The 11021-nt window shown below is 47.0% G+C and overlaps 1 protein-coding gene across 1 annotated transcript in view; it reads right to left on the bottom strand.

Annotated features, from left to right (window-relative positions):
* Window positions 1-226: 226 nt before the first annotated feature.
* The window catches only part of PDILT (protein disulfide isomerase like, testis expressed), a 26436-nt gene continuing 15641 nt past the window's right edge, over window positions 227-11021 (bottom strand). Inside the window, exons 7-11 of the mRNA XM_077316331.1 lie at window positions 9998-10195; window positions 9239-9359; window positions 6647-6828; window positions 1097-1174; window positions 227-359 (exon numbers count right to left, since the gene is read on the bottom strand). Coding sequence (XP_077172446.1) covers window positions 288-359; window positions 1097-1174; window positions 6647-6828; window positions 9239-9359; window positions 9998-10195 — 651 coding nt within the window. The 3' untranslated portion in view covers window positions 227-287. The remainder of the gene's footprint in view (window positions 360-1096; window positions 1175-6646; window positions 6829-9238; window positions 9360-9997; window positions 10196-11021) is intronic.

Genomic DNA, 11021 nt, shown 5'->3' with positions numbered 1-11021 from the left:
CCCCGTCCAGTTGGAAGACATTTGTCATTTGCCCACAGGGCCCGTTGATCAAGTCAAATGAACCTCTGGGCGACCTCATATTATCTCAGCTAACATACCTCACAGGGTTGTTGTGAGTATCTGATTCTATAAAACGGAGGACAGGCGAACGGTGTAAACTGCTTTGGGTCTCCACTGGGGGGCATAATCCCCCCCCCAAAAAAATCCAAATCAGGCACAGCTGAGCTACTGTGACACTGGTTCTTTTATTTCCCAGGGGCTGTGGTGGCAGGGCGGGTGACGACCCACTAAAGTTCTTCCTTCGTTGTGTTTTTCCCCTCTTTCTTCGCGACGTCTTTTTTCTTGGTTTTCGAGGATGCCTTTGAAAAGAAAAAAAACAGACAATAAAAACAAGAGTTGTGTGCAAAGGCCATGCTCACTTCCCAGCCACAAACTTCCTTGCAAATGAAACAGTTGCATGGATTCAAACCCTTTTTTGAGAGGTCCTCTTTCAGACTGCTTCGAAAAGAGCCGATCGGCATTTTTGGCAGGAGCCCGCTGTGGGCAGCTCCTCCCTCGTACAGCTGTACGTTAACGCGGGATTTTGATTTTGACATTTCCAGACAAAAAAGCAAATTGTTTGGAAGGTGCTTGGATCTGACTGGGGGTGATCAACAATAATGGCCTACCTCGCAATGCCGTTGTGAAGATTAACGAGATTTGCACGTGTGACTCCTGAAAATGTACTAAGGATTAAGCTAAGGGGACTAAGGGCCGTGGCTGCTTCTTTCCCATTTTGATTCCGAGGCTATCCCTGGAGGGTTTTGTTATGTCGTTCCTGCTTCGACAGGCCACCTGCACACTATTGTTATGCTGTTTCATGCCCTGTGCACATCACAGGTGTGAAGGAAAAGATGACTTACAAGGGAGAAACAGAACCGAAATGGGACCATTCTCTTGGAACCGGCCCGGTTTTGAAATGTGGTGCCATCAGCCAGGCTGGTCTCCAAAAGTATAGACTCTGTCACCCAAACTGCCCGTCGAAGGGTATTTATTGATTCAAAGAAATGTACACACCTTACACAGATCTCCTTCTGACGTGGATCCCTTCCCTTACCTTTTTTTCTGCCTTAATTTTTTCTTCTAAGAATGCAACAAAAGCATTGAGAGTGTGTTCTCCTTTGTATGGGTCAACCTGGTTAAAAAAAGAAAAGGTACAGGGAGGTAAATAGAGCCTCAAAATGCTGTCATCCAATCACACTTGTGGGAAACACATTCATCCATTCTGTGTTTATGAAGGATCTGTTCCACTGAGCCCAGCAGTGTTGCAGAGCTGACCCAGCGAATAATTACCGCTTAGACTGTTGCAGGTTTTTCATATCTGGTTTGGTCATGGGTGAAGGAAAGTACTCGTCCCTCTCCTTCTCTGTCCACCCCCCACAGTCTGAAATGATCTGTCTCTCTCCCCCACTGATCTAAGGCAGGGAGAAATATGTCGCCGTTAGCGCTGTCCTTCTCCTGCCCCTCTCACAGTGCCAGCATGCAGGGAGTACAAAATAAGCACTTGACCCCTGACCAAGAAGGCAAGGTCAACATTAGAGCAGGAAAAGGAATAGCAAGTAATCAGGGTCCACACGTGCTGACATAGATTCAAGAAAAACCCGCCTAGGCCAGAAAATGGAACTGCTATACTATCAGGAGGCTCATGTTCAGTGGGAACATCGGCTAGCTGTCCCGGTTGGAAGACGTTTTTGTCAGATTATCTGCTGAGTCACATTGGCTAAGCAACAGATAATGGAATACTGGTAGGTAATTTGGGGGTATTACTTCAACTAGATTTTTTTTGTTTTTGCTATTTTTCAGCCACCTGAAATAACCAAGCCTGAAAAATCTCAAAAATATTTGGGATTTTCAGGACAGCTGAATAGCTACAGTTGAAGTGCGTTTAAAGGGCTCTTGTCCCTTTAATTGCTATCGGAGTGAATTCTCATCTTGGAGAAGGCATTTACTTTAGCTTTTGAAATCTTTATTTCTGTATCCTGACTTCATTACCTGAAAATTTCAACATTCACACATTAAGATAAAAATGTTTAAGTTATTAAATCAAATGTAAAATATCGCAATATGCACCCTGTGGATGACAGGTTGCACATTTCCTGAATAAATATCTCTGTCCTCTTATGTTGTTTCTGTGGTTTCTAGTCCTGCAGTTCTTCAGTAGGGGGGTCAGATGCAAAGAAGAATAGGGCATTACTAGTTTGCTTTATTACGATCCAAGATCAGCATGCAGACATATGCAAAATTACACACCTGTCATTCGCACAACAAATGGTAAAATTTTCGATGCCTTGATTTGTGGAAAAGCAAGGGGGGGCAGACGTGGACTGGGGGGGCCAGCCAGCCCCAAAAGGCCCCTCCCTCAAGACCTTTCATCCCCCAACAAAGCAGGACCCTGCAACGAAAGGCCCAGGAGCAACTTCTGGAGACCCACGACCAAGACAATACAGCATGACTTGGAAGGCTCAAGAAAGACAAACAAGTCAGATTGGGCAGGCTGGGAGCGGGAAGAAGGAGAAAAAGAACGGGGTGAAGGCGTAGGGGTCTCTGCCTTTCAACCTGGAACCTTTATGGGTTTTATGACGTTGCTAATGTTCTCTTTTGATAATGTTCTGCTTACGCTGGAAGCTGCCTTGAGTTCCCTGAGCTCGCAAATGTTTTAAATCAAATATTTGTTTGTTTGTTTATTATATTTATATGCCGCCCCCCCCCGAGGGCTCAGGGCGGTTTACAGAAAACAGGAAAAGATACAATTAACATATGGTAACAGGAAACAGTAACAGTAGTAACATTATCTGTAAACCGTTCCCGGAGCGGTAGAAATAAAGCAGTAAGGGGGGGGTTCAGGTGGGCTCAGTCCGGGATGAGGAAAGGAGCCCGTTGGCTCCTTGCCCCTGGACTGACAGCAGATTTGGGCCGCAGTTGGCAACCAATGCAGCTGTCTCAGCACAGGCTGGATATGGCAGCCGCATTCTGCACCAGCAGCAAATTCTGCGTCGGGGACAAGGGCAGGCCCATGTAGAGTGAGTTACAGAAACCAATTCTAGAGGGGACCGTCGCATGGATCACCATGGCTAGGTGCTCAGAAGACAGATAGTAGCCTTCAGGAAGCCAACATTGGTCAGTTCTGGAATAAGAATTATGTCTGTTTGAATAAAAGGTGTATTGACATTGGCTAGGGTTCATCTTTCTTCAGATATCTACCAACTTTAATTGCTGTGAGAAGGCATTTAAAGGGACTGCGAGCCCTTTAAATGCCTTTGGAATCTATTTGGGCCATGGTGGCTTGCAAAAGGCATTTAAATTTTAAAGGGGCCACATTCTTTCAAATGTTTAATGTCTTTTAATTGTCAAGATCCTGTTAAACATGTTATTGCTGTGATGTTTCCATAATCAGTGTTGTTCCACTGTCTTTGTGGTGCATTTATCCCATGCATTTTTGTGTCATTTATTTGCTCTCATTATTTAGCTGTGCTTAACCAAAGAACAGAGGCAGCTGGGAAATGTCTTAGGAACCTTAGTATTCTAACTTTTCAAACCTGGAGAGGCTCACAATAAATTTCTTCCTTGGTGTCACTTTACTGTCTCCTGACCTTCGATGGCAGGGACTGCAGTCCTGGTATGCCTTGGGCTTTATCACTTTGCTTTGGCAGGATTGTGGCGTGAATTATAGCACCTGGGGGTTTGGCACCGAAGAGTGCTCTGGGGTTGGTGGGTTCTGGGGCAGTACCATACCGGGGCTAACTTCAGTTTCAGCATGTTCCTGGGTTTTTTTAACATCCCAATAAAGAGATTTCTTCAACCAAGAGTCTGCTTATTGGGGAAAATTGACTGGACCCATAAAATTATAGCCTATGGGATGATAAGAGTATAATGGCCCCCATAGGCTATAGCAGAGCCCAAAAAGTCAGGATTCCTGAATAGTTACCAAATACTGGTATTGGAATTCAGGAATATTGAGAAATAATAGGTTCAATATATCCCAAACCTTAAAACTACCATTTGAGGTTTTGTTTTGCTTTATGCACACCCCTAGTGTACCAGGTGTCCTTATTTGAATGGTTGGATTTGGTACATATTAAAGAAAAGAGGGATTAGTTAATTTCCATAGGCACCTGCCTATCTCTGTGAATTCTGCCATAGATTACAGCTGCCAGTCTTCTACACGAGACTGTCTAGAAATTTTTTTTGGGGGGGGGCATCAAACAAAATTGCAAAAGACATTTCTTCCCTAAAGAATAAAAATTGCACAGAATTAGGCTAAGTGGCACATTTCATGCCATCTAAATGCACAGGGGCTATTGTTTGGTTCATTACAACCTGGGCTTGCAAACCTAGCAACAGAGAGTGCCCTCCTTATAAGATTAAATGGGGACAAATGTCACTGGATATAATTTATGTGCAGGGAAATAAAGGCAAAAATGAAAACCTGAGTAATGTCTTAATTATCAGAAAGTACCATCAAATCAAATTACTTGGCTCCAGAGGTGGTGTTCTCCCTTCAATTAGATTACCCATCCGGATGGTGGAGCACAACCATTTGTTTAATGTATTTTTTTTATTGGTGATCTCCTTTGTTCTGGGAGTGTTCCTGTCTTTTTTGGAAAGCAGAACAGTTGGTGGCCACAGAGCACACCCAAAAGGTAATCAAGTCAAGCACCAAACCTTTGCCAGGCATCTGGAAGCGTCATAGGTAGGAACAAGCAGGGCTGGCTTCAGATTTTCATGCCCCCCATCGGGTCATTGGTAAAAAGTGGAAGTTGTGTTTTGTTCTTGTTTTGAGTTTTCAGCTGCTCCAGGGGAAACTTCTAAGGGAAGCCCTCTGCTGTGTAACAAAACAGCATGGGAAGCAGCTCCATCTCTTTACCACCCACCCTTCTGAATAAATGTGAAGCAGGGGGGAAATGAGCCACCAACATTAGGGTGGCTTCCAATAAAAGGATAGGCCTCTGCGTTCTCAGTCTCCCTAGCCAAGATCAGAAAAAGAAGTGAATCTGAACGTAGCAGAGATTGAGAAAACATTTCTATGGTCTGTCATTGGCCTATTATGCACGGCCGCCGAAACGGCGATTTCGGGTCACATGGAAAACGCGGAGGGGGAAGACGCGAAGCAAACCGCTTATGCACAGGACGGGACGCAATGGCGGCAAAACCCAGAGTAACCGATTATGCACACGCCAACCCCTAAGCTGCTTCTGGTTGCGCCCTGGTCGCCCGGAAGCTGCGCTTTCTTCCGTGTTTCGCTAACACGGCTTTTTCGGCGGCATGCACCGAATCTGCGGCTGGATGCAGCCGGTGCTGTGCGTTATCGGTGATTTTAGGTGATGCTATTCCACCCCGAATGCGGACCTTCCCCTCTGTGCATAATGGGCCATTCTGACGCCAGATGAAGTTCTGAATGCCATGCCCCAACTGGCAGGAGCATCAAGGCACACTGCTGGCAAATGTGGCAGTGGAATCAAGAGTGTACAGCTGAACACGGAAGCATGCTCACCCCCTAATGCCTGGTGGCATTGTTCTTAGGCCATGACATCGATACTGCCATGGCAAGTGTTAGAGTGCTGCATCTAACAGCAGGTATCTTGGGCTGATTCTGCGCTTATTTTGTTTATTCCGTTGTGGATCCTGTTGAATAAAGATCAGTTTGAACTAGGGTCTTCCTCTTCCCTCCCCCCCATTGAAACAGATAAGTCTTCTGCACATGGTTAGGGGAGTTCAGAAGGGGAGGGGGAGCCAAGCACAGCAGGAGCCTCTTTCTTTCTTTTCTTGAAGGGGCGGGGAGAGAGGATTGGAAGACAGCAGAGAAAAAAAACCACGAGGCAAATCTCTACCCACAGAAGTTAGAGCTTCTGGAGCTTCTGCTGAGAGAAAATGAGGGCTTCCTCTTTAAGAAAAGCTTACAGCCTTGGCCAATCAGGGCTTCTCTACCATGGAGCTTCGGCAACAAATGTGAAGCAGCCGGAGATCCACATGGTTTCTCATGCTTTCTCAATCCGATTCTGAAAATATTGAGGGTTATTTCCACTCCTAAATATTGCAGGGTAAAGGTAGGGTCACTCTGGATCAATCATGCTTGTTACAGAGGGAAAATTTAAATCAGACAAAATCAAAATGGAAATCGCATTCAGTGGAGATGGCAGGGACTGAATTGACCTGGGATTGGAATAAAAGCTCCGTGCAGACTCCACCCTGGACTGTGCATGTCTCTGGGATGATACCAGTGCCGGCTTGAAAAGGAAGCAAGATGGCACAGAAGCCAGCAAAAAATAAAAGCCCCAGTCACCACACAGAGTCAAGAGGGGAAGGTAAGCACAAGCAATTCTGATCACTCACCTGGAGAAGCTTAAGCCCGAACTAAGAACCCTGGATTTAGGCTGCCGCTTCCATGTGCATTTATCTGGATTTCAAAGAATGAACCTGCCTGTGAATTCAGCCCCTTTAACCAACACGCCTCAGTTCTTATGGGTTCTTATCACCCCAGTGGGTGATAAGGGGAACAGAAACCAACACTGCCTTAGCAAAGATGCCCCGAGATGCTCAATATCCCACGTGCCACGCCGTGAAGAAACCAGGAGATGGCACCAGTGCCCAATGATAGAAAATGTCTCACCCGGGTTGTAGATCCAACAGGGAAGTATCTGAAGAAGGGGAAGCGTTCCACGTTGAGTAACTGGACGTTGTTTGCCGTGTAGTCTATCTTGGCGATGACGACGTTCTTCCGGTTTTCGTACGTTTTGCCCAGCTCGTCCCAAATTGGAAGCACTTTCTGGCAGGCCTCAGACCAAGGTGCATCTGGGATTGAAAAGCAGAGATAGGCTTCTGAGCAGGCACAAGAGCAGGGGCGCCAGGATGTGGGGCGAGCCTCTCCCCACGGGTCTCCTTAACTGGGGAGAATTAAAATACATGTTCCCTCCGTGTTTTCTTGTGTGCGCCGTGCAGGGTAAGAAGTGTTGCCCAGCCAGAGGGTCTCTGTAATATCCGTGGGTCCAGAAGAACACGGATGCTAGAAGTTATTTAAGCTCTTTATTAGGACAACAAGAGAGCAAAACTGAACCAAAAAATCCCCAATGAAACCCCAGCTATATACAAGCGGAAATAGAGGGATCTTCCCGCCAATGCATGTCAGTTGGGATCTAGGTGGAATCATAGAATCATAGAATCAAAGAGTTGGAAGGGGCCATACAGGCCATCTAGTCCAACCCCCTGCTCAACGCAGGATCAGCCCTAAGCATCCTAAAGCATCCAAGAAAAGTGTGCATCCAGCCTTTGCTTGAAGACTGCCAGTGAGGGGGAGCTCACCACCTCCTTAGGCAGCCCATTCCACTGCTGAACTACTCTGACTGTGAAAAGCTTTTTCCTGATATCTAGCCTATATTGTTATACTTGTAGTTTAAACCCATTACTGCGTGTCCTCTCCTCTGCAGCCAGCAGAAACAGCATCCTGCCCTCCTCCAAGTGACAACCTTTCAAATACTTAAAGAGGGCTATCATGTCCCCTCTCAGCCTCCTTTTCTCCAGGCTGAACATTCCCAAGTCCCTCAACCTATCTTCATAGGGCTTGGTCCCTTGGCCCCAGATCATCCTCATCGCTCTCCTCTGTACCCTTTCAATTTTATCCACGTCCTTCTTGAAATGAGGCCTCCAGAACTGCACACAGTACTCCAGGTGTGGTCTGACCAGTGCCGTATACAATGGGACTATGACATCTTGTGATTTTGATGTGATGCCCCTGTTGATACAGCCCAAAATGGCATTTGCCTTTTTTACCGCTGCATCACATTGCCTGCTCATGTTTAGCTTACAATCCACAAGTACCCCAAGGTCTCGTTCACACACAGTGTTACCTAGAAGCGTATCCCCCATCCAGTAGGCATGCTTTTCATTTTTCTGACCCAGATGCAGAACTTTACACTGCATCTAGGTCAGTTGGGATCCAGTTGTACATCGGCTGATGTAATTGCTGAGGTCTAGATCCTGCCTTGGACCTCAAGTTAAGTCCTTGGCAGGTCTACAGTCATAGCTGTCTCTCAGTTTTAGTTTCTGGGTTTGTTTATTTATGACTTTAATTTATCTCCGGGCTTAAGGTGGATTTCAGCCAATCAGGAAGCGGATTACAAGGCGTGATGTTTGACTCAGAACAGATTAACGTTTGAAGCTGACGGATCCGCTTCTGAGGAAAACAAAATAATGCAGTTGGGCTGGGAGTGTAAAACAGGGAAAAAGAAGAAGGAAGGAAGGAAGAAAACCTATTCAAAGACAACTCGACAATCAGGGTAGGGAAGAATTTATCCCTAATGAGATATCGATCAAAATGGGAAGCTGCGTTTGTCTGTAGCAGCAGAAAAGAGAAAGTTCTGGAGTACCTTAAGACTAACAAAATTTGTGGCAGGGGAAAACCTTATTGGACACTTGTTCTTTTCTTTTATATACCTAATAAAGCCATTATGCAGCCACGTCCCTCCTTCTGCAAGCATGCTCTCCTGAACAATTCTATTGTGCAAATTGTATAAAACCCCAGAAAGGGGGAGGGGGGTCTTCGTTGGCTCTGGTGCACTCTTCCACCATGTAAGAGAAAGTGTATGAGCAGCACATTGATGACTTCACAGTTGTGTTTGTGTGCTGACATTATGTGAACCCTGATGGATTCAGTGGGACTGCAAATGTTTCGGATTGCACAGTAAGGAACCCAAGGGACACATGGGATGCCAGTTTGGTGAGCCAGTTTGGTGTAGTGGTTGGGAGTGCGGACTTCTAATCTGGCATGCCGGGTTTGATTCTGCACTCCCCCACATGCAGCCAGCTGGGTGACCTTGGGCTCATAAGGGCACTGATAAAACTGTTCTGACCGGGCAGTGATATCAGGGGTCTCTCAGCCTCACCCCACAAGGTGTCTATTGTGGGGAGAGGAAAGGGAAGGCGACTGGAAGCTGCTTTGAGCCTCCTTTGGGTAGGGAAAAGCGGCATATAAGAACCAACTCTTCTTCTTCTTCAGTAATCTCAGGGCTCTCTCAGCCTCCCCTCCCTCACAGGGTGTCTGTTGCGGGGAGAGGAAAGGGAAGGCGCTGGGAAGCCGCTCTGAGCCTCCTTCGGGTAGAGAAAAGCGGCATATAAGAACCAGCTCTTCTTCTTGTTCTTCCTCTGCTACTTCCAACCTAAGGTGATCTTGGGCCACAAATTGTGTCGAGGGGCACAGGCTACTCACAGAACATGACAAAAACGTGGTTCTTCTCGTTAAAGACGACCCGGTCGAAGTTCTTCCCGACAAGGACTTTAACTGGCTTCTGGTCCCAGCCTTCCTGGATCTCCTCGCTGGATAGATGTCTCTAAGGAGAGGGAGGCAGAGGAGAAAATCAAGAGCTTCCTGCCGCATGCTGCATTTGAGGAGCACCCTTAGCAAAGAAATATTCGGCGTGGTTTGCTTGACCATAAGCTTCACACCTTTCCCCATCTGTTTCCCTGGAGTGTTCTGCCTCCTGGCTTCCAGCTGCTCAACGTCACTGGGGAAGGCATTCACCCACCCCCTCCAAGTCCACCTACCTCCCTGGTTGCCTTCCTTCCTTCTCCCTTGATCCCTCTATTTCTCGATTTCTTCCCCCCAACTCCCCCTCCCAGTTCGCCCCCCTCACCACTCCCCCCCCCTTCACACACACCCCTGTCCCCTTCTGGGAGGTGCACTGGCAGCTCTTCGGTTGCCATGGCAGCAGCACTCTCAGCTGCAAGCTCTGGCCACCGCTGTCAGGGAAATGCTGTTCAGGTGGCATGGGCGATTGGGCAAGGAAGGTGGGAGGGCCTGTGAGTGGGAGAAGAATGCACAGGTGGGAGGCAGAAAGGGAGGCATGAGGAGGAGACTCACACAGGGGCCCTTGGGTACTGTCAATTCAGGAACCTACCTGGGTACATTAGCCACAGATCTAAGCTGACGTAGAGCGAGTGAAATTCATGTCCCGTCTGAGGAGCCTACCTTAGCTGTCCCTTCCAGGTAGCTCTGGCAGAAGCTCCTTAGATGCTTGACAGTCACCCTCTCAGCGGGCATCTTGTACCTGGCATCACTGGTCAGGTTCAAGATTTGGACAGCAGGGACCTCGATCTCAATGACCTGGAAGTATTCGATCACACGGCCATTCCTGCTCTCATCGGTGTCCACCAAGATGAACATGATCTGGAGAATGTGAAACACAAGAGAGGCTCGATGTAATATTCCTGCATCACAGAAACACCTGAGCAAACTCAGCTCTGCTACATTTTGGAGGGGGGGGGGAGAGGGGAATGGAGTACAAAAATGAACAACAGTGAATGACAGCACAACGGGTCAATGACAGGGGAAGCTTTGCCCTTTGTGCAGGTGTTCCAGGGGCATCTGACAAGGCACTGTGTGAAACAGGCCAGAGGACTCAATGGACCACTGGACAGATCCAGCCTAGATGCTCTTAAGCTTTTTTTTTTGCAAAGTTTGACTTGTGTGTACGGGAACACTGGCCACAAAAGAAGAGGGGCAAATCTGGAATCAGATTTTTAAATTCTCCTGGCAGGATCAGAATTAAGGTGGAGGAGAACACAGTGCAGAATACATCTAGAAAGATCCAGCAAGGGGGGAGGGGGGACACGCCTCCTTCCCCATCTGCATCTGGATATTTGTACCCCACCACATCAGCCGTAGTATTCCTAGAGCAATCTACAAAAAGAATGTCTAAAAATTCCTTTTAAAAAGCCTGAAAAAATATTGTAAAGCAATTCTGAAAAATGAAATCAGCAGGCCCAGATTTCCTTAGGGAAAAATTTATCAGAAAGCAAATATACAGAACCGGAGAGAATTATCTATCTATCTATCTATCTATCTATCTATCTATCTATCTATCTATCTATCTATCTATCTATCTATCTATCTATCTATCTATCTATCTATCTATCTAGCCAGCCAGCCAGCCAGCCAGCCAGCCAGCCAGCCAGCCACCCACCCACCCACCCACCCACCCACCCATCCATCC

Source organism: Paroedura picta, chromosome 17, assembly GCF_049243985.1.
Source record: "Paroedura picta isolate Pp20150507F chromosome 17, Ppicta_v3.0, whole genome shotgun sequence".
NCBI lineage: Eukaryota > Metazoa > Chordata > Lepidosauria > Squamata > Gekkonidae > Paroedura > Paroedura picta.
Note: the sequence above shows the minus strand (reverse complement) of the source record. Positions and strands in the feature narration are given on the sequence as shown.